The sequence below is a fragment of the Taudactylus pleione genome, unplaced genomic scaffold, assembly GCF_031769625.1.
Source record: "Taudactylus pleione unplaced genomic scaffold, aTauple2 ptg002050l, whole genome shotgun sequence".
Lineage (NCBI taxonomy): Eukaryota > Metazoa > Chordata > Amphibia > Anura > Myobatrachidae > Taudactylus > Taudactylus pleione.
In genome coordinates, this window is record NW_028286445.1 from 6155 (window position 1) to 30267 (window position 24113).

Consider the following 24113-nt stretch of genomic DNA (forward strand, 5'->3'; position numbering starts at 1 on the left):
TAGCCGAATGGACCGACAGGCGGCAACGGCTCAGGCAACTGCGTATCTGCAGCTGTAGTGAGGCGACCTTCTCCGGAGTCAGGAAGATCCTTTGCTGACGCGAATCCAGCAGGGCTCCCAAATGAACCATCCGCTGTGATGGAATCAGAGAGGACTTTTTCCAATTTATCAACCACCCGTGTGCTTGCAGGCAAGCGATCGTCAGGTGGAGATGTTGAAGCAGTACCTCCGGGGAGCTCGCCAGCAACAGGAGGTCGTCCAGGTACGGCAGCAGCCGTACATTCTGGTTCCGAAGATGTGCGGCCATGACCGCCATAATCTTCGTGAACACCCTCGGTGCCGTGGAGAGACCAAAGGGTAGCGCCCGGAACTGATAGTGGTGTTGAAGGATAGCGAACCTCAGATACCGCTGGTGTGAAGATGCTATCGGAACATGGAGGTAGGCGTCCTGGATGTCCAGGGACACCATGTAATCCCCCGGTTCCATCGCCAGAATGATGGAACGTAACGTTTCCATCCTGAACTTGGGAACTCTGAGGAATTTGTTCAGAGACTTCAAGTTGAGGATAGGGCGATGAGAACCATTGGGTTTCTGCACCAGAAACAGAGACGAATAATACCCCGTCCCTCGTTGTGATAGAGGAACGGGAACAATGACCCCTGCTTTCAGCAAGGACTCTATAGCCTCCTGAACCTGTAACGCCTTGGTCTTGTTCTGAGAAGGACTTGTGCAGAAAAACTGGTGGGGTGGTCTGTGCCGAAAAGACAGGGCGTACCCCTGGGAGACCACTTCTCGAACCCAGGCATCCGTGGTGGTATTGTGCCAGCACTGGGCAAATAGAAGAAGTCGGCCTCCCACTCTGAGGTCCCCCAGAGGGAGGCCCGTCCCATCAGGCCGCAGGTTTATCTTCCTGCTTGGAAGAAGGGCGCCGAGCACTCCAGGCTTGCTTCTTGGGTTTAGAGGCCGTCTTACTCGCAGACTGTCTCGGGAAGGACTGACCTTTCGCCTTACCCTGAACCCGAAAGGAACGAAAAGCCGAACTCCGAACCTTAGCAGGCAGTGCCGCCGAAGAGAGGAAGGCCGACTTGGATTTAGCCAGGGTGTCCACTATTTTGTCCAAGTCCGGACCAAATAGTAATTCCCCATTGAAAGGTAAGGCCTCCAGACCTTTCTTTGAATCAGAGTCCGCTCTCCAGGACCGCAACCATAAGGATCGGCGGGCAGACACCGCTGCAGCCGATACCCGCGAGGTCAGCAGACTAGCATCTAAAGAAGCTTCTCCAATGTAAGAAGCGGCGTCCCTCATTTGTCCCAACAACGCCCGCTGGACATCCGGAGCGTCGTCCGGGAAGGTATCTTCCAATGCATTGGCCCACCCCTCAATGGCCTTGGCCACCCAGGAAATGGCCATGGACGGTCGGGCCACCGCCCCGGAGAGGGAGTAAATAGACTTTAAGCAAGTCTCAACTTTCCTGTCCGTGGGATCCTTCAGCGAGGATATCGACGGTAATGGTAAGGTGGCGCCCCGAGTTAAACGGGTGACATGGGAATCCACCGCCGGTGGAGTTTCCCATTTTTTACAATGTGCCTCAGGGAAGGGGTAATTAGAAGCCAACCGCTTCTGAGGAAGGAATCTCTTACTGGGCGCCTGCCAAGCTACCGCCATATGATCCGTCAACTGATCCGACAGGGGAAACACCGCAGAAGCCACCTTAGTTTTTTTGAAACTAGGAAACTTCGACCTAGGAACCGGTGCCTCATCCTCTATAAGAATAGCTCGCACCGCCCTAACTAGTGCTCGCACATTAATGGACGACTTGGTATCCATTTCCTGGACCGAGGCGTCTGAGTCAGTGTCATCAGGGACCTCCCCATCATCTGAGGAACCCTCTGAGTCCGATACCTGAGCAGCCCGTGTCATGAGTGGGCGTTTAGAAATCCTAGAAGGCATGTCAGTCTGCAACATTGACTGAAAAGCCGAGGAAGCGGCCGCCAAATTTTGCACGGAGTTGGAGAGCACATCCACCCATGGTGGAGGCGTCGCCATAGGGGCCTGAAAAGGTACCACAGGCTGCTGCGGCACAGGGGAAGCCTGTATATACATAGGCAACCCCGCATAGGGACCAACTGATTGAGACCCAGGAGGACTCCGCAATAACTGCGGGACACCCGGGGAATGGGGGATGGTCGGCTGGGGCACCGCCCTAGTAGGGAGAGCAGTCGGGACCGACAGACGGTCCGCAATAGACACCAGCACTTGAGAAAACATCGCCCACGGTGGTTCCTGCGCCAGAGAAGGTCTGGATGGGCCAGGAGCCACCTGACATCGACTACACAGGCCATCCTGTGACAAATCCTCCCTATCTACTCCTGCAGAACAGCGTCCGCAGGAGGCCAACACCGGAGCCACTGAGCGCTCAACCTCCTCGTCTGACATGACAGAATATATTATATATCCGGCACCAGGGTAGAAGTAAAACGCACTCACCGGTGTGCTGAACAACAGCCCACAATATGGCACTGAGTAGCACACAACTGTATGTGACGGACCTCACAAATACGTGATCTATATAAGTGAGGTCAGTAGAAACGCCCCTCCCCCACACACCTGCAGGGCTTGTAGGAGAAGTAAAGGGATAGGTATAAGCTGACAGTAAGCGGAAAATAAGCACAGACAGGCAGCACTAGCAAAAAGTCACATACCATGCAGAGAAGTAATACTCACTGCACCTTTACACTACAGTCAACCTGCCCAGATTCAGTGTCTGGGAGGGCTATAGTGCTGTGTACGCTGTCCTTAATCAGGGGAGAGGTACACAGGGGGACCGGTCCGCGTGCTCCCTGAGATCTGCGCTGCCACTGGGAAAATGGCCGCTGGAGACCTCAGAGGAGGAGTGGCCGAGTAGCTGCAGCTCAGCGACGCCAGACTGCGTGCTGAAAGGCGCGCTAAGCTGAGGGGAGGAGCCGCTAAACAGGGAAGGCTTCCTCCCCTGGCTGGCCATAACCCCAGGGATGCTGGCTTCCCGCTTGCCCCTTTATCCCTGGTGGTCTAGTGGTCCCACGGGTTATGGGGGGGCCCGCCGCCACTGCCAGCAGCCTCCGATCTGTCCCCCGGACCGGAGGCTAAAGGACTGCATTTAAGGCATTCCGCGCGCCGCCGCTAGCCAGCGACGCGCGGCTTACCTGAATCCCCGGCGACTCCGGCAGCAGTCCTGGGAGGTAGACAGAGTCCGGCTAGTACGGACTCTGTCCTCCCGCCGCGATCCCCAGATCAGTACTGGCGTCGCGGCGCCAGTCGGGGATCAGAGCGGCAGCGTGGGCGTCTGTACAGACAGCCCTTCGCTGCCGTCTGTAGTAAAAATAGATTAAAAATAAATAAAATTTAACTTAAAATAAAAAGCTTCTGGGGGCTGCTCCTGCAGCCCCCCTGCGCGGTGACCGACTCCGGCCGGGCACCAGCTTACACTGAGGTGCCTGTGGCTCGGGGGCGGGGTATAGAGGAGGACCCAAGTGCATCCTGGGAGCTAAAAGCTTAACTGTGTGGTGCCCATGGATCCTGTTCCAGCTATAACCCCAAGGTCAACCCTGTGGACCCCCTATGGACCCTGAAGTAGAAATATATATATGTATTACATATACATACACCCACATATATGTACACACATACACACACGTGGCTTACCTCCACTCAGGGAGATGTGCCGCATGTGGCCGTCATTCTGCTACTGCGTAGGGGCAGGATATTTTAGCAGCGTGCTGTCCCCGACTGGTTTTGCATAAAGCGGAAGCATTCAAGGCTCCTGATGCAAAACCACTCATTAACTGAACCTCTCTCCTGCTAGACTGGAGAGGGTTCATGGGAGCACTGATGTTGTTCTAGGTCTACAGTTCCCGGTATTCCCAGGCGGTCGTAGGCTGCTATGGCAGGGTGTGACGGTCATACATCGCTACATTGGGGAGCTGCATTTGGTATAACGTTAAGGCTATTAGCCCTATGCTATAGACTAGCCAATAGGGAAGCCTGCTCAGCCCCGCCAGGAGCTGCGGGATGCAGCGTCTCCTCCTGAGTTTAGATGAGAGCTGCTAATAGCTATTTGGTGGTTTCACTGGGGACTGAACCCAGGACCTGCTGCCTGTAAAGCAGATGTGATAACCACTACACTATGAAACCTCAGGTAGTGCTGCAAGCACAGGGAGTACACACAAACTCCACACAGCAAGGGCTGCGGTGGGATCTGAGCCCACAACGTCAGCGCTGAAAGGCAGTCATGTCAACCATTATCTGTGTTATAGAACAATGATAGCAGAACCACGCTGCTCTATGTCCAGCAGGTCTGCTGTAGCTTTGACTGTGCCTCAGCTGCGTATACTAGCTCGCCCTTTGAAAAGGCAGACGCAGCGCTCCTGTTATGGAGAATGTCGGGCCTCCGCGCGGTGCTTAAGATGATTCTTTGCACTTGCTGCCTGGGGCACATAGACTGTACTGGGGAATACAGGGCAAGAGGGTGCACGGTGCAACGGAGACTCTCCAGCTATCATCGCACCACTCCCCTAACCAGAGACCTGACTCGCAAGCCGTGGTTCTATAATCCGCGGTGCAGCGTCTCCTCCTGTAACAAGAGGAGGGACATTGCAGGTAGACAGGCGCGCTGTAGCGGCGTCTAACGGCGCGCAGAAGATCAACCCGGCGCCGGTGTTCTTTTAAGCACTGGCGCGGTGATTACAGACAGCCGCTGAACGGCTGTTAGGGTGCGTGGTGCATGCGGTGTCCACGTGCCCCCGTCAATGCCGTCGCCGGAGCTTCTACATTACAAGCCCCGGCGCAGCTACAATTATTTGTACAGGGAAGCTCCTGCTAGTGGCGGGTGTTTAGCGCGCCTACCGCAGCTACCCCTCCTGCTCCCCATCTGGGGAGGAGGACCCGGACTGCGGCCTGTCAGCGCTGCATTGACCTCGCTGCAGTGCAGAGCACTGAGGGGGAGAACCCGCCTTAACGCTGAGCCACAGACGCTGTTACAAATGGCACCGCTGAAATGGCGGGCTCAACAGTGACCGCTAGCGGCATGTCACTGAGCCCAGCTAACGTCCACTGATCCTGCTAATCAGGAGCAGTGGTCATATTTACGGACTGCTGCGGCCGGGATGCTGGGCTGAGGGGGCGGCGTGGAACCCAGACACATGCCGGTGTCAGCAGTGGCGGGTCCTCGCAGGGTCGGATGACTCCATTATGTGTGCCCCCTCCTTAGGGTCACCGGACACAGGCTGCAGTAGCCGTGTGGTGCCCTTCCCGGCGGCTCCCACGTAGCAGGCAGACTGCCACAGTAAGCAGCCTGCCTGTCCTCGGTGCTTGTAATAATAACTAAATATGAGAAAGGCTGGAGACAGCCTGATGTGCGACCAGCTCTCTCGGGCACATTCTAAAAACTGGGGCTGATGGGGCATAGAGGGGGAGGAGCCAGTCACACTTCTAGATTATTTCAAGTGCCAGGCTCTGCTCTACCACCGTCTATACCCCACTATCTTGAACTCCAGTGTCCCCTAGTGGATGAAGGAGAAAGTGGGATGTACCCTCCACCACTTAACTAAAGCAAAGAAGCTAGAAAATCCTGCAACTTTCAGCAATGGCGGACCACGTCTGTCAAACTATACCACTTGCTGCTGTAAAACTATAAATATAGTATACACTCCCAACAGCAATGAGTGCCATAAATGTCACACAGCTCTCAAATATATAAAACTGGGTGCTCCTGACAGGAATGACACTTTCAGTTATACAGTCCCTGCTGTGAGCTTTTTGTTAAGAAAGATGGTTAATATATATTTTAGCATGGTGAACTAGACAAACCATGTTCATTCTCAAGGAAGAATTAAGTGCAGCATTAAGGTGCCCATAGCCACAGCTATAACACAAATTGTTGCCTGGAGTCTGTTCTGCTTTGTAAACACACAAGCCTTGGGTGTGTTAGCTGTGGATCTGTAGGTCATTGTATTCTTGTCTGCAGTCACTTTTTCCTGACAAATACAAACTACAATAAAAATTATGCTTAAACAGTGTTTGATGCTTTAACAGGCTAGAAAATCTTTTTTAAGTACACCAGAAATTCTGCCATCAAAAGCTCTTATGAACTCCCTTTTGATGTACAGTAGGCTTTCTGTTCTGACTCAAATAGTGTGTATTTTCCAATACAAATTTCTAATATTAGGAAAAGTACAAAAGTTATTACACTCAACTATTTTATCTACAGTATGTCAGTGTTCTCACATTAAAACAAAGATACAAAAGATAAATGGGCAACAAGACAGGAACATAAAAATAAATTTCATATGGCTATATGAGAATCAGGAAACAATAGAATTAAAAAATACTTTTTTACAGCTGGATTAAACTCAAAATCTTTACATCAAGAGCCAATGACTAATACAAGCATCACGTGCTTGGCAGATATAACCTATATAACCAAATACTTCGATAACTTCAGAAGAGAAAGATAGAAGTTGGGGAGGAATGTAATTGTCTCCAATTTTGGAAAATCTGCAGTTTCCTGGTGTGTAGCAAACCACTATAAGTAATACAGGCTACATTACTAAAATTTGCAAAATACAGATGTGTCCACATTCATCTATCCACCGCGTGCTAAAAGTCACGTTACACAACGCTGAGCGTCTTTTCGTGCAACCTTATCCCTTAAAATTCGTCTTATACACAAAGCGATGAGAATAGGACACACAGCTGTTGTTGATTAAAGTGATATGCGGCATGTCTAGAGCCTGTGTGCGACTGCAGGTGTATCTGCATGCAAAATGCTATGTTACAGTGTGACACTCTTAACTTAGTATATTGCATGCAGATACACCCACAATTGAACACAAAAGATAAATAATTCACATATAATTTTAATCAGCAGAAGCTGCTTGTGTGTCCTATATGCATTGCATGAAAAGATGCATGGCGCAACTAGAATGGCTGTTTAATGCGCAAGGAGGCTAGATCAGTGGCGGAACCCCTGCACCCTCCATTTGCCGGGCGCCCGCTGAGTGTGTTGCCAGCGGGCGCCCGACTCCTGTCCTCCTGGCGGTAGCCGGAGGACGGAGCTCCCTCCGTCTTCCGGGTCCCGCAGTGTACTATGGGAGTGATGTCATAACGTCACTCTCATAGTGCCGAGGAGCGGACTCCGGGGACGGAGCTCAGGAGTGAGCTCCGTCTTCCGGGTCCCGCAGTGCACTATGGGAGTGACGAAATGACGTCACTCCCATAGTGCCGAGGAGCAGACACCAGGGATGGACGGCAGCAGCACTGGAGCGGGGGATAAAACAAGAGATATGGTAAGAACTTACCTTTCTTATCTCTGTTTCTACGAAGTCCATAGGGTCCACAGGGTTGACCTTGGGGTATAGCTGGATCTGAATCCACGGGCACCACGCAGTTAAAGCTTTGCTGCTCCCAGGATGCACTTGGGTCCGTCCTCCTCTATACCCCGCCCCCGACCACAGGCACCTCAGTTGGTAAGCAGCTAAGGCCGGAGAACACCCTGGAAAAAGGTGTGAACATCTGGCAGTGTAGCAATCTGTCGTTGAAACCACACGGACAAAGCAGACACATGAACCTTCAGAGAGGCAAGACGTAAGCCGAGGTCCAAACCTGATTGAAGGAACTCCAAGATTCTGGAAACCCGGAACACCTGAGGATCATAGCTTCTGGATTCACACCACCGAAAGTAAGTGTGCCACACCCTATGGTAAATCCGTGCGGAAGCAGGCTTGTGTGCCCAAAGCATGGTACCAATGACCGAACTGGAGAAACCCCGAGACCTCAAGACGGCTGTCTCAAGAGCCACGCCGTCAAAGACAGCCGACCCAGATCCGAGTAAAGGAAGGGCCCTTGAGACAATAGGTCCTGACGCTGAGGAAGAAGGTACGGAGCGTCGATGGAGAGGCACCTCAGATTGGAGTACCAAGGACGTCTGGGCCACGCCGGAGTTACCAGCACGAGCGTGCCGCCGTCCTGCTGGAATTTCCGCAGAACACGAGGAAGCAGGGATAACGGAGGAAACATACGCCAGGTGAAACGTCCATTTCACCGACAGCGCGTCTACCAGACAGGCGCCTGCGTCTCTTGTCCTTGACCCGTATACGGGCAACTTGTGATTGTGACGGGAGGCCATCAAGTCCAGCTCCGGCAGCCCCCACCTGTCCACGAGTAGCTGAAACACCTCTGGGTGAAGCGACCATTCTCCGGGATGCACGTCGTGACGGCTGAGGAAGTCCGCCTCCCAATTGAGGACTCCGGGAATGAAGACTGCCGAGATCGCAGGAATGTGACACTCCGCCCAAGCAAGAATGCGAGACACCTCCGACATCGCTGCCCGACTGCGAGTTCCTCCTTGGTGGTTGATGTACGCCACCGTGGTGGCGTTGTCGGACTGCACCTGAACCGCCCTTCCGTGAAGAGCGGGGCCGGATGACTGCAGGGCCCTGTACACTGCCTGCAGTTCCAGAATGTTGATGAGAAGAAGAGCTTCTTCCGCGGACCAACGACCCTGAAGCGATAATGAGCCGGTCACTGCCCCCCAACCCCGAAGACTGGCATCCGTCGTGAGCAGGACCCAGTCCGGGATCCAAAAGGGGCGCCCCTCGAGCAGATGAGCCGTCTGAAGCCACCAAGCCAAAGACTGCCGAACCTCCGGGGACAACACCAGCAACTGAGAGCGGATCCGGTGTGGTAACCTGTTCCATTCCGATAGAATCAGCCCCTGCAGGGGGCGGGAATGGAACTGGGCAAATTCCACCATGTCGAATGTCGACACCACGGACCCCAGAACTCTCATAGCCGAATGAACGGACAGGCGGCAACTGTGTATCCGCAGCTGGAGGGAGGAGACCTTCTCCGGAGTCAGGAAGATCCTTTGCTGACGAGAATCCAGCAGGGCCCCCAAATGAACCATCCGCTGAGATGGAATCAGGGAGGACTTTTTCCAATTTATCAGCCACCCGTGCGCTTGCAGGCAAGCGATCGTCAGGTGGAGATGTTAAAGCAGTACCTCCGGGGAGCTCGCCAGCAACAGGAGGTCGTCCAGATACGGCAGCAGCCGTACATTCTGGTTCCGTAGATGTGCGGCTATGACCGCCATAATCTTCGTGAACACCCGCGGTGCCGTGGAGAGACCAAAGGGTAGCGCCCGGAACTGATAGTGATGTTGAAGGATAGCGAACCTCAGATACCTCTGGTGCGAAGGTGCTATCGGAACATGGAGGTAGGCGTCCTGGATATCCAGGGACACCATGTAATCCCCCGGTTCCATCGCCAGAATGATGGAACGTAACGTTTCCATCCTGAACTTGGGAAATCTGAGAAATTTGTTCAGAGACTTCAAGTTGAGGATAGGGCGATGAGAACCATTGGGTTTCTGCACCAGAAACAGAGAAGAATAGTACCCCGTCCCTCGTTGTAATTGAGGAACGGGAACAATGACCCCTGCTTTCAGCAAGGACTCTATGGCTACCTGAATCTGTAAGGCCTTGGTCGTATCCTGAGAAGGACTGGTGCAGAAAAACTGGTGGGGCGGTCTGTGCCGAAAAGACAGGGCGTACCCCTGGGAGACCACTTCTCAAACCCAGGCATCCGTGGTGGTATCGTGCCAGCACTGGGCAAACAGAAGAAGTCGGCCTCCCACTCTGGGGTCCCCCAGAGGGAGGCCCGTCCCATCAGGCAGAGGGTTTATCCTCCTGCTTGGAAGAAGGGCGCCTGGCACTCCAGGCCTGCTTCTTGGGCTTAGAAGCGGCCTTGGCCACCGACTGCCTCGGGAAGGAATGACCTTTAGCCTTGCCCTGAACCCGAAAGGACCGAAAGGTAGAGCTCCGTACCTTGGTAGGTGCAGAAGCCGAAGGGAGGAAGGCTGACCTAGACTTAGCCAGCGTATCCACAATTTTGTCCAAGTCTGGACCAAAAAGCAACTCCCCATTAAAAGGTAAGGCCTCCAGTCCCTTTTTGGAGTCCGCGTCAGCTCTCCAAGACCTCAGCCACAAGGACCGACGCGCCGATACAGCGGCAGCCGACACCTGAGAGGTCAGCAGGCTCGCGTCTAACGAAGCTTCCCCAATGTAGGAAGCCGCATCCCTCATTTGTCCTATCAACGATTTCTGGATCTCCAGAGCATCTTCCGGAAAGGTATCCCCCAAAGCGTTGGCCCAGCTCTCGATGGCCTTAGCCACCCAAGAGATGGCCATGGACAGACGGGCCACCGCCCCCGAGAGAGAGTAAATAGACTTTAAACAAATCTCCACTTTCCTGTCCGTGGGATCTTTCAGGGAGGAGATAGACGGCAGAGGCAGCGTACCGCTTTTAATTAAAGCGGGTAACGTGGGAATCCACCGCAGGCGGAGTTTCCCACTTCCTGCAATGAGCCTCAGGAAACGGATAGTTTGAAGCCAACCATTTCTGCGGTTGGAATCTCTTGCTGGGCAACTGCCAGGCCCCTGCCATATGATCCGTTAACTGGTCTGACAGGGGAAAAACCGTCAAAGTCACCTTGGCCTTTTTAAAGTTAGGGTACTTTGACCTGGGAGCTTGCACATCCTCCTCAATATGAAGGATGGCCCCGCACCGCCCTAACCAATGCCGGCACATTAATGGAGGACTTAGCCTCCACCTCCTGGGCCCCGGCATCAGAGTCAGAGTCTTCATGGATCTCCCAGTCATCCGAAGACACATCCGTGTCCGTAAACTGAGCCGCCAGTGAAGCCGGAACGGGTCGCTTGGACGCCCGTGGGGGCAAATCACTGTGCAACAGATTGAAAGGCCGATGACGAAGCCGCCAGGCTCTGAACAGAGCTGGAGAGGACATCCACCCAGGGAGGGGGCACCTTTGAGGATACCCCTGAAACGGCACCATGGACTGCTGCGGCACCGTGGGAGATTGCACAAATACAGGAAAACCCGCATAAGGACCCACAGTCTGAGACCCGGGCGGAAACTGCACCAGACGCGTCACACCTGGGGAACGGGGGATGGTAGGCTGGGGCAACGCCCTAGAAGGGGCCGCAGTCGGGACCGCAAGCCAGTCCGCAATCGACGCCAGCACCTGCATAAACATCGCCCACGGAGGATCCTGCGCCACCGGGGGTTTAGAGGGACCAGGCACCAGCTGGCACCGCCCGCACAGACCGTCCTGAGACAAATCCGCCCGTCGACCCCTGCCGAACAGCGACGGCAGGAAAACGACACAGGAGCCTCGGAGCGCTCATTCTCATCAGACAGGACACAAACTTTTTGCAGTAAACGTGTATCACCGAAACGAGGTAAGGCGTACAACACCCACGCACTCCCAGGTATGCAACACAAACAGCCCACAATCTGGTACTGCGTAGCACACCGCTGTATGTGACGGACCTCACAAATACGTTGATCTATAAAAGTGAGGTACACAGAAAGAACACCCCTCCCCCACGCACCTGCGGGCCGTAGAAGGAAAGGGATAGGTAAAAAGCTGACAGTAAGTAGAAAAAGCACAGACAGCAGCACTAGCAATAGTCACATACCATGCAGAGAAGTATACTCACTGCACCTTCAGCTACAATCAACCTCCCAGATTCAGTGTCTGGGAGGGCTATAGCTGATCAGGGGAGAGGTACGCAGGGGGACCGGTCCACTGGAAGCTTGCCTGGGAGCTCTGCGTTGCTGCCTGGGAAGATGGCCGCAGGAGATCTCTGAGGAGGAGTGGCCGAGAGAGCACAGCCCAGCGACGACAGCACGCTTGAGAGAAGGCGCGCTGGGCTGAGGGGAGGAGCCGCTCAAGCAGGGAAGGCTGCCTCCCCTGCTAGTAATGGAACCCCAGGGACGCCGTTCCCTGCCGGCCTTACACCCTGGTGGTCCAGCGGTCACGCGGGGTATTCCTTTGCAGGGGGAGCCCGCCGCCGCTACTAGCGCTGCCGGTCTGTCCCCAGAGACCGGCGGCATAAAGACTGCATTTACTTCCCCCGCGCGCAGCGCTGACAGCGCTGCACGCGGCTTACCTTGCCCCTTGCGTCCGGCAGCAGTCTGTGGGAGGTCCCGGAGCCACGCTAGCACTGACTCCGGGGTCCCGCTGCGATCCCCGGATCAGTACCGGCGTCGCAGCGCCAGCGGGGCTTGTTGGAGCGGCAGCATGGACGTCCAGATGGACAGTCTTATGCTGCCGCTCTGAAGATAGTAAAAATAAAATAATAAAATCTTCTTTAAAAAATGTAAATAAAGCTTAGGGGCTGCTTATGCAACCCCACTGCGCCAGGGTGACCCGACTCCGGCCGGGCACCAGCTAAAACTGAGGGGCCTGTGGTCGGGGGCGGAATATAGAGGAGGACGGACCCAAGTGCATCCTGGGAGCAGCAAATCTTTAACTGCGTGGTGCCCGTGGATCCAGATCCAGCTATACCTAAAGGTCAACCCTGTGGACCCCCTATGGACCCTGAAGTAGAAAGGTAAGTTTTTTTTTTTTGTGTGTGCCCGCGAGCGGTGGGGGCCATCACTACTGGGGGCCACTACAGGGGCCTCGCTACTGGGGGCCACTACAAGGGGCCTCGCTACTGGGGGCCACTACAAGGGGCCTCGCTACTGGGGGCCACTACAAGGGGCCTCGCTACTGGGGGCCACTACAAGGGGCCTCGCTACTGGGGGCCACTACAAGGGGCCTCGCTACTGGGGGCCACTACAAGGGGCCTCGCTACTGGGGGCCACTACAAGGGGCCTCCCTACTGGGGGCAACTACAAGGGGCCTCACTACTGCAGAGGGGGACCATTACTGGGGAGCACTACATAGGTGGACCACTACTGGGGGCATTATATAAAAGGAACTGCATAAGGGGGGCGGCGACAGCTGGGGCTGGCATAGGTGCTGGGGGGTGGTACATTTTAGTTTGGGGGGGACCAACATTTATCTTGCCTCCGGGCACCTGGGATGAAGTCACGCCACTGGGCTAGATGTATGTGGACACATCTGTGGACTTTAACAAGAGTCGCTAGCCTGATTTTTTTTTTATGTTAGAAATACAAATCAGCAGATGTAATAAGCACATTATACAAAAATCATTACGAATAGGACAATAAATAGGGGTGGTTATGAAAAGTGGAGCTGTCTGGCGTGTCATAAAAGGTAAAAAAAAACAAAAAAAAAAAAACATACACCTCTCGAATAGGTTTTTGAATTCAGCATTGGGGTGCATTCTCTTATGACATGATAACCAGGAAAAATATGAGATATGGTAAGAACTTACCCTTGTTATCTCTATTTCTACGAAGTCCATAGGGTTCCACAGGATACCTTGGAGTATAGGTGTGACGTCAGTCATCGGGCACCAAAGAGTTAAGCTTTCAGCCTCCCAGGATGCACTAGGTCCCCCTCCTATACCCCGCCCCCGAGCCAAGGCATCTCAGTTAGTTACCAAGCCATAGGCCGGAGGAGGAGAAGGAAGAGAGAGAACAAAGATCTGGACACATACAAGAATCACATTCTCACCAGAGGGAGACGGAAAACCGGTGACCAGAGCAAAGCCCATCTGCAGCACAGGTGCGACAGGGCGGGAGTCCTGGGGAACCCTATGGACTTCGTAGAAATAGAGATAACAAGGGTAAGTTCTTACCATATCTCATATTTTCTACTTCAGGGTCCATAGGGTATCCACAGGATACCTTGGGGATGTCCCAAAGCAGTATCCTTTAAGGGTGGGGACGCTCCTGTGCAGAAAGGAGAATCCGCCGCCCGAAGGAAGCATCCTGAGAGGCGAAGGTGTCAAACCTGTAATACCTCACGAAGGTATGGACAGAGGACCATGTAGCAGCCTTGCAGATCTGGACTGCAGAGGCACCACGTCGAGCTGCCCACGAAGGACCCACAGACCTAGTGGAATGAGCCTTCACAGAAGGAGCCATACGGATCCAGGCTGCCAAAGTTTGCTTTGAAGCAGGCCAACCCTTTTTACGGAAGCCATAGAGGACAAACAAAGCGTCCGACTTCCTAAACGAAGAAGTGCGGTCAACATAAGTCCTTAAGGCACGCACAACATCCAAAGAGGCCTCACCCACGGAAAGACCCGGTGAGTTAAAGGCCGGAACAACGATTTCCTCGTTAACATGAAACTGGGAAACAACTTTGGGAAGAAACTCGGGCCGAGTGCGGAGCACTGCCCTGCTCCCATGAAAAACCAAGAAAGGGGGTCTACAAGAAAGAGCCCCTAACTCAGAAACACGTCTGGCCGAAGCTATGGCCAGAAGGAAAACAGTCTTAGCTGTTAGCCATTTAAGATCCACTGAGCCCAGTGGTTCAAACGGCGGTCCTTGGAGAGCCCTCAGGACCACAGCCAAATCCCAAGGCGCCACAGGTGGAACAAAGGGCGGCTGAATGCGGACAACACCTTGCATAAAGGTGCGCACATCCGGGATTGTAGCAATCCTACGGTGAAACCAGACAGATAGGGCCGAAACCTGTACCTTCAAAGAAGCAAGGCGAAGCCCATGATCTATTCCCGCTTGTAGGAAGGCGAGAATCCGAGACAGACGAAACTCCCGTGGTGCATAACCTCTCGGTCGACACCACTGGAAGAACGTATGCCACACGCGATGGTATATCCTCGCGGAAGACGGTTTCCGAGCTCGCAACATGGTACGCACCACAGAGCTGGAAAACCCCCGGGACCTCAGCATGGCCGTCTCAACAGCCACGCCGTCAAAGACAGCCAAGTCAGGTCCGGGTGAAGACAAGGACCCTGAGACAGAAGGTCCGGTCATAGCGGCAACCGCAGAGGACTGACCACGGACAGACCCTGAAGGTCTGAGAACCAGTGCCGTCTGGGCCACGTGGGAGCTATCAACAGGAGCGTCCCTCCTTCCTGTTTGAATTTCCGGATTACCCGTGGAAGAAGGGAGACCGGAGGGAACAGGTATGCGAACCGGAACGTCCACCGGACGGACAGAGCATCCACCAGAGACGCCCCTTCGTCTCTTGTGCGAGACCCGTACACCGGCAACTTGTTGTTGTGCCGGGACGCCATGAGGTCGATCTCTGGAAGACCCCACCTGTCCACCAGCAGTTGAAAAACGTCCGGGTGCAGGGACCATTCCCCCGGATGAACGTCCTGGCGACTTAGAAAGTCCGCCTCCCGATTTAGCACTCCCGGGATGAAGACCGCTGATATGGCCGGAAGATTGCGCTCCGCCCAAACCAGGATCCGAGAGACCTCTACGAGAGCCGCCCGACTGCGGGTTCCTCCTTGCCTGTTTATGTAGGCCACGGTGGTAGCGTTGTCCGACTGGACCTGTACCGGGTGACCCTGGAGAAACCGATGTGCCTGCTGGAGAGCATTGAAGACCGCACGGATTTCCAAGATATTTATGGGAAGCTCCGCTTCTGTCGGCGTCCACCTGCCCTGGAACAAGTGTGGACCCAAAACCGCTCCCCAGCCCCGAAGACTGGCGTCCGTTGTCAACAGGACCCAATTTGGAACCCAGAACGGGCGTCCCTTGTTGAGGTGGGTCGTCTGTAACCACCAAGCAAGGGACAGGCGAACTTCCGGGGTGAGCACAATCGTCTGGGACTTGAGACTGAGGCAGCCCGTTCCACTTGGACAGGATCAGGTGCTGCAGAGGTCTGGAGTGAAACTGGGCGTATTCCATGTCGAACACCGACACCATGGAGCCCAGTAACCTCATCGCCGCTCGGCGGCTGTGCAGACAACTGCGCACCCTTGACTGTAAAGCAGAGATCTTGTCCTCCGTCACGAAGATCCTTTGCTGTCCCGAGTCCAATAAGGCTCCAAGATGCAGAATCCTCCGAGACGGGATTAGAGTGGACTTCTGCCAGTTGATTAGCCAGCCGTGCCGTTGCAGCAGTGCAATGGTCAGGTCCAAGTGGCGTAACAGGAGCTCTGGAGATCCTGCCACCAATAACAGGTCGTCCAAGTACGGCAACATGCGGACTCCCTGCAGCCGCAGAGAAGCCGCCATGACCGCCATCACCTTGGTGAAAACCCGTGGTGCTGTCGCCAGGCCAAAAGGTAACGCCCGAAACTGGAAGTGGTCGCTGCGGATTGCAAACCTGAGGAACTGTTGATGGCGCAAAATAGGGACATGCAGGTAAGCGTCCTGTATGTCCAATGACACCATGTAGTCCCCAGGATCCAGCGCCAGAATGATGGACCGTAGGGTCTCCATCCGAAACTTCGGTACCCGCAAAGACCTGTTGAGTGCCTTGAGGTTGAGAATCGGACGATACGACCCATTGGGTTTCTGTACCAAAAAAAAGATTTGAATAGAAACCCTGGCCCCTCTGGGAGAATGGAACAGGCACTATAACTCCAGCCTGGAGCATAGTGTGCAACACCTTCCGCAGCTCCGTAGCCTTGTTCCGGTCTGATGGTAAACCCGTGGTGAAGAATCGAGCCGGGGGTCTGTGCCGGAAGGAGAGGGCGTACCCGTGGGAGACCACCTCCAGAACCCAAGTGTCTGTCGTAGTGGTCGACCAACACTGGGCGAACTGCAGCAGGCGGCCTCCCACCCTGGGATCCCCCAAAGGGAGGCCCGGACCGTCAGGCCGCAGGCTTGTCATCTGGCTTGGGGGCCGGACGTCTGGTACTCCATGTCTGCTTCCGGGGCTTGACCGATTTCTTAGGGCCAGCCTGTCGAGGAAACGACTGTGGTCTGGGCCTGCCCTGGGCCCTAGATGACCGAAAGGACGATGGTCCAGAACCAGAAGGTGCAGCGGCCAACGGGAGACAAGCCGATTTGGCTGCCGCCAGCGTGGCCACAATCTTATCCAGATCCGGACCGAAGAGAACTTCTCCGGTAAACGGCAACGCCTCCAGACACTTTTTGGAATCTGCGTCCGCCTTCCAGGATCGCAGCCACAAGGTGCGACGAGCAGCTACCGCTGCTGAAGAAATCCTAGACACCAGAGTACTAATGTCTAGGGCCGCCTCGTTGATGTAGGTGGCCGAATCACGGAGATTGCCAATCAACTCTGCCTGTTCGGCCGGACAGTCGGAATCAAAAGAAGCCTCTAATGAATCCGCCCAGCGCTCCATCGCTCTGGCAACCCAGCAAATGGCCATAGCCGGCCGTGCTGCCCCCCCCGCAAGCGAATAAGCGGACTTCAGGCAGATCTCCACCTTGCGGTCCGTAGCATCCTTAAGGGAGGACATGGATGGCATCGGCAATGTGGCACTACGGACAAGACGGGTCACGTGAGAATCCACCTGTGGAGGGGATTCCCACTTTGCAAAATAATTATCCGCGAACGGATAAGCCACCGCCAGGCGTCTCTGCGGCTGGTATCTTTTGCCAGGCTGTTTCCACGCCTCCTCTAAATGGTCCACCAACTGACCCGAAAGAGGAAAGACTGTGGCATCGCCCTTCACATCTTTGAAAAAGGCATACTTAGATTTAGCCGCTGGGGGAACTTCGTCCTCAATCACAAAGGCTGTGCGGACCGCCCGAATAAGTCCAGGAATATATACTTTGGACTTAGCATCAGCGTCCTTAGCATGGAGAGGTTCCTGATCGTAAGGATCCAGAATCTCCCCATCATCAGACGTCCCCTCGCCATCCTCATAAGAAGCCGACAGAGACGTCACCGGCCGTTTATGCGGCCGCATCACAGACTCCACTTGCAACACATCCGACAAGTGCTGTACAGAACTCGTCAGGGAGTTAACCCACGCTGGCTCCTGAGAAACCGGGAGCGGGGAAATAGGGAGACTGTGGGGTACCACCAATTGTCGTGGGAAACCCTGCATGGGTGACGACACCACTGACTGCTGGGACAAACCCATCGGTGTAAACGCGGGCTGCGGAGCTAACTGGCCCACTAAGGCTGTAAGCGCTTGAGCGAAACAAGCCCAGGGCGGCTCCTGTACCGGTGCAGTAACCGTAAGAGGCCGCGCCATAGACAAACACTGCCGGCAGAGACCCTCCGCGCTACCCTCCCCCTCCGCTAACGGTACTTTACATGTAGTACACTGTAGCCGGAGGGGAAAATCACTTTCAGACATGATGGCACCACGTATGTGACCCCTCTCACCAATTATATATTTAAGAGGCGAGAGACCACTCGGCAGCACCGCACCGCAAGGGCTTAGCAGAAAAAACAAGAGAAATGGTAAGAACTTACCTTTGTTATCTCTGTTTCTACGAAGTCCATAGGGTCCACAGGGTGACCTTGGGGTATAGCTGGATCCTGGGGCACCACGGAGTTCAAGCTTTCAGCTGCTCCCAGGATGCACTTGGGTCCAACCTCCCCTATACCCCGCCCCCGAGCCACAGGCACCTCAGTTGGTAAGCAGCCCAGGCCGAAGGAGGAGACGAAACAGAGAGAAGGAAGACTGGAACACACAAGAACCATACTCACAGAAATGGGAGACGGAAAACCGGTGACCAGTCACAGAGCCCATATGAAGCCAGGTGCGTCAGGGCGGGTGCCCTGTGGACCCTATGGACTTCGTAGAAACAGAGATAACAAAGGTAAGTTCTTACCATATCTCTTGTTTTCTACTTCAGGGTCCATAGGGGTCCACAGGGTGACCTTGGGGATGTCCCAAAGCAGTCCAACTAAGGGCGGGGACGCTCCTGTGCTGATAGGAGAACCCGGCGCCCAAAGGATGCATCCTGAGAGGCAAAGGTGTCAAACGCATAGAACCTCAAAAAGGTCTGAATGGAAGACCAGGTGGCCGCCTTACAGAGCTGAACAGCAGAGGCGCCACGGCTAGCAGCCCAAGAAGGGCCCACAGACCGAGTGGAATGAGCCTTAACAGAGGCTGGAACAGGTAAACCCTCCTGCATATAAGCCTCAATAATAACAGAACGGGCTAGAGTCTGTTTGTTGGCAGGCCAACCCCTCTTGTGAAAACCAAAGAGGATAAACAAAGAATCAGACTTCCTCACAGAACTAGTCCGGTCCACATAAACCTGGAGTGCCCGGACAACGTCTAAGGAAGTCTCCCCAGCCGAAAGATCAGGCGACTGAAAGGCTGGTACAACAATTTCCTGATTAATGTGGAACCTGGAAACCACCTTAGGCAGGAACTCAGGACGAGTGCGAAGCACCGCTCTGTCCTGATGAAAAATCAGAAAAGGGGGACGACAAGAAAGTGCCCCCAAATCTTAAACCCTCCTGGCAGAAGCAATTGCCAAGAGGAAAACAGTTTTAAAAGTTAGCCACTTGAGCTCCACTGACTCCAAGGGCTCAAAAGGAGGACCCTGTAAGGCCCGAAGAACCACCGCCAAATCCCACGGGGCCACAGGTGGCACAAAGGGAGGCTGGATTCTCAAAACTCCCTGGAAAAAGGTGTGTACGTCCGGCATAGCAGCGATCCTGCGCTGGAACCACACCGACAGAGCAGAAACGTGTACCTTCAGTGAAGAAAGACGTAATCCTAAGTCCAAACCCGACTGAAGGAAGCCAGAATACGCGAAACCCGGAACACCTGGGGATCATAGTTTCTGGCCTCGCACCACTGAAAGTAAGTGTGCCACACTCTGTGATAGATCCTCGCGGAAGCAGGCTTGCGCGCCCTCAGCATGGTGGTAATAACGGAGCTAGAAAAGCCCCGAGACCTCAGGACGGCTGTCTCAAGAGCCACGCCGTCAAAGATAGTCGACCCAGATCCGGGTGAAGACAGGGCCCCTGAGACAACAGGTCCCGCCGTTGAGGTAGGAGGTACGGAGCGTCGATGGACAGGCTCCACAGATCGGAGTACCGCGGCCTTCTGGGCCACGCTGGGGCAACCAGGATCAGTGTGCCTCCGTCCTGTTTGAACTTGCGCAGAACCCGAGGCAGCAGAGATATCGGAGGGAACAAGTAAGCCAGTTGAAACAGCCATTTCACCGACAGCGCGTCTATCAGACTTGCGCCTGCGTCCCTTGTCCTTGACCCGCACACAGGCAGCTTCTGATTGTGACGGGACGCCATCAGGTCCAGCTCTGGCAGGCCCCACTTGTCCACGAGTAGTTGGAATACCTCTGGATGAAGCAAACATTCCCCGGGATGCACGTTGTAACGGCTGAGGAAGTCTGCCTCCCAATTGAGGACTCCTGGGATGAAAACTGCCGAGAGAGCTGGAAGATAGCGCTCCGCCCAAGCCAGGACGCGGGACACCTCCGACATCGCAGCTCGACTGCGAGTCCCTCCCTGGTGATTGATGTACGCCACCGTGGTGGCGTTGTCTGACTGCACCTGAACGGCCCTTCCGTGAAGAGCGGTGCCGGACGACTGCAGGGCTCTGTATACTGCCCGCAGTTCCAGGATGTTGATGGGAAGAATCGCTTCCTCCGCCGACCAACGACCCTGAAGTGACAAGGAGCCTGTCACCGCCCCCCAACCCCGGAGACTGGCATCTGTCGTGAGCAGAACCCATTCTGGGATCCAAAAGGGGCGCCCCTCTAGGAGATGAGCTGTCTGCAGCCGCCAGGCTAGGGACAGACGCACCTCCGAGGACAACACCAGCATCTGAGAGCGGATCCTGTGTGGCAATCCGATCCATTCCGAAAGAATCAGCCCCTGCAGGGGCCTGGAATGGAACTGGGCAAACTCCACCATGTCGAATGCCGACACCATGGACCCCAAAACTCCCACCGCTGAGTGCACCGACACTCTGCCACTGCTCAGACAACTGTGAATCCGCAGCTGTAAGGAGGAGACCTTCTCTGGAGTTAGAAAAATCCGTTGCTGACGAGAGTCCAGCAGGGCCCCCAAATGAACCATCCGTTGTGATAGGATGAGGGAGGATTTCTTCCAGTTGATCAACCAGCCGTGCGCCTGTAGACAAGCGACCGTCAGGTGGAGATGCTGGATCAGTACCTCCGGGGAGCTTGCCAGCAAGAGGAGGTCGTCTAGATACGGTAGCAACCGTATCCCCTGGCTCCGAAGGTGAGCCGCCATGACCGCCATCACCTTGGTAAATACCCTTGGTGCCGTGGAGAGACCAAAGGGTAGAGCCCTGAATTGGTAGTGGTTGTGGAGAATAGCAAACCGCAGAAACCGTTGGTGCGATGTTGCTATAGGCACATGGAGGTAGGCGTCCTGGATATCCAGGGAGACCATATAATCCCCCGGTTCCATCGCCAGTATGATGGAACGCAAAGTTTCCATCCTGAATTTGGGAACCCTGAGAAACCTGTTCAGGGACTTCAAATTGAGGATGGGGCGATGAGAGCCATTGGGTTTCTGCACCAGAAACAGCGTAGAGTAATACCCCATCCCACGTTGAGACTGTGGTACGGGTATAATGACCCCCGCTGTCAGCCATGCCTCTATGGCTTCCTGAACCTGCAAGGCCTTTGTTTTGTCCTGAGAAGGACTTGTGCAAAAAAACTGGCAAAGCGGCCTGTGCCGAAAAGACAGGGCGTACCCCTGGGAGACCACTTCTCGCACCCAGGCATCCGTGGTGGTATTGTGCCAGCACTGGGCGAATTGAAGAAGTCGGCCTCCCACTCTGGGGTCCCCCAGAGGGAGGCCCGTCCCATCACGCAGAAGGCTTATCTTCTGGCTTGGAAGAAGGGCGCCTAGCACTCCAGGCTTGCTTCTTTGGCTTTGAGGCGGTCTTGGGTGCGGACTGCCTCGGGAAGGACTGACCCTTTGCCTTGCCCTGAACCCGAAAGGAACGAAACGCCGAGCTCCGGACCTTAGCAGGTGTAGTAGCTGAAGGGAGGAAGGCTGACTTGGATTTTGCCAGGGTATCTACTATTTTGTCCAGGTCCGGACCAAATAGTAATTCCCCATTAAAAGGTAAGGCCTCCAAGCCTTTCTTTGAATCCGCGTCTGCTCTCCAAGACCGCAACCACAAGGATCTACGAGCAGACACTGCTGCCGCCGAAACCCTAGAGGTCAACAGGCTAGCATCCAAAGATGCCTCTCCAATGTAGGATGCGGCATCTCTCATCTGTCCTAACAACGCCCTCTGGACGTCCGGAGATTCATCCGTAAACGTGTCCTCCAAGGCGTTGGCCCACCCCTCAATGGCCTTGGCCACCCAGGAGATGGCCATGGACGGCCGGGCTACAGCCCCTGAGAGAGAATAGACTTTAGACAAGTCTCCACCTTCCTGTCCGTAGGATCCTTCAGCGAGGATATAGACGGCAATGGCAAAGTAGCACTCCTGATGAGGCGTGTTACATGGGAAACGACTGCAGGCGGAGTTTCCCATTTCTTACAATGTGCTTCCGGGAATGGATAATTGGACGCCAAGCGTTTCTGTGGCAGGAAACGCTTACTGGGCGTCTGCCAGGCCACCGCCATGTGATCAGTCAACTGATCAGACAAGGGGAACGCTGTAGAAGTAACCTTAGCTTTTTTAAAACTAGGATACCTCGACTTGGGAGCGGGTGCCTCATCCTCAATCAGAAGAATGGCCCGCACCGCCTTAACCAGAGCCCGCACATTGATGGAAGACTTAGTGTCTACCTCCTGGACTGAGGCATCTGAGTCATCCTGCACCTCACCATCATCCGAGGACCCCTCAGAATCCGAAAGATGCGCAGCCTGTGCCATGACTGAGCGTTTAGACGCCCTGGAGGGCACGTCACTGCGCAACATCGACTGAAAAGCCGAAGATGCTGCCGCCAAATCTTGGACCGTGTGGGAAAGCGCATCCACCCAGGGTGGAGGAACTGTCACAGGAGCCTGAAACGGCACCACAGCCGGCTGTGCCACAGGGGTGGACTGAATATACATTGGCAACCCCGCATAGGGACCAACAGGCTGAGACCCCGGGGGAGTCTGCAATAATTGTGGGACACCCGGGGAATGGGGGATGGCAGGCTGGGGCAACGCCCTAGTAGGGGCGGCAGTCGGGACCGACAGACGATCCGCGATGGACACCAGCACCTGGGAAAACATCGCCCATGGTGGCTCCTGCGACATGGGAGGTTTAGACGTACCAGGGAGCGCCCGGCACCGTCCGCACAGGCCGTCCTGTTACAAATCCTCCCTATCCACTCCTGCAGAACAGTGCCTGCAGGAAAACAATGCCGGAGCCCCTGAGTGCTCAATCTCCTCCTCAGACATGACTTAGGAAGAAAACGTGCGCACTCACCAGTGTGCTGAACAACAGCCCACAATATGGCACAGTGTAGCACACAACTGTATGTGACGGACATCACAAATACGTGATCTATATAAGAGAGGTCAGTAGAAACGCCCTTCCCCCGCACACCTGTAGGGCTTGTAGGAGAAGGAAAGGGATAGGTATAGGCTGACAGTAAGTAGAAATAAGCACAGACAGGCAGCACTAGCAAAAGTCACATACCATGCAGGAAGATATACTCACTGCACCTTTCCACTACAATCAACCTCCCAGATTCAGTGTCTGGGAGGGCTATAGTGCTGTGTACACTGTCCTTGTCGGGGGAGAGGTACACAGGGGGACCGGTCCGCGTGCTCCCTGAAGATCTGCGCTGCCAGTAAGAAAATGGCCGCTGGAGACCTCAGAGGAGGAGTGGCCGAGAATCTGCAGCTCAGCGACGCCAGACTCCGTGCTGAAAGGCGCGCTGAGCTGAGGGGAGGAGCCGCTAGACAGGGAAGGCTTCCTCCCCTGGCTAGCATATTTAACCCCCAAGGTTGCGGCATCCCGCTTGCCGCTTAATTTACCCTGGTGGTCTAGTGGTCTGGCGGGGTATGCCTCCGATGGAGGGGGGGCCCACCGCCACCGCTAGCGCCCCCGGGGGCATGGGACTGCATATAAAAAGGCATTACCCGCGCACCGGCGCTAATCAGCGGTGCGCGGCTTACCTTAAGCTCCCCGGCGTCTTCCGGCAGCAGTCCCGGGGGAAACCAGAGTCCGGCTAGTACAGACTCTGGCTTCCCCCGCCGCGATCCCCAGTTCAGTGCTGGCGTCGCGGTGCCAGCAGGGAGAAGGAGCGGCAGCGTGGGCGTCTGTACAGACAGCCCAGTGCTGCCGCTCTGGAGAAAAAACTGTAGAAAAAAATAAATAAATAAATTTAACTAAGTTAAGTAAAAAATTAAAAGCTTTAAAGGGGGCTGCTCCTGCAGCCCACCCCGCAGGGTGACCCGACTCCGGCCGGGCACCATCTCAAACTGAGGTGCCTGTGGCTCGGGGGCGGGGTATAGGGGAGGTTGGACCCAAGTGCATCCTGGGA

At 54.9% G+C, this 24113-nt stretch overlaps 1 protein-coding gene and 1 non-coding gene across 2 annotated transcripts in view; both read right to left on the reverse strand.

Moving 5' to 3' along the window:
- Positions 1–4099: 4099 nt before the first annotated feature.
- TRNAV-UAC (transfer RNA valine (anticodon UAC)) lies at positions 4100–4172 on the reverse strand. The gene has a single exon. It is a non-coding gene; the product is annotated as a tRNA-Val (tRNA).
- A 1685-nt stretch (positions 4173–5857) lies between these two features.
- Positions 5858–24113, reverse strand: part of LOC148435703 (uncharacterized) — an 88316-nt gene continuing 70060 nt past the window's right edge. Inside the window, exon 8 of the mRNA XM_088465625.1 lies at positions 5858–6013. Within this exon, the coding sequence (XP_088321751.1) occupies positions 5858–6013 (156 nt within the window). The remainder of the gene's footprint in view (positions 6014–24113) is intronic.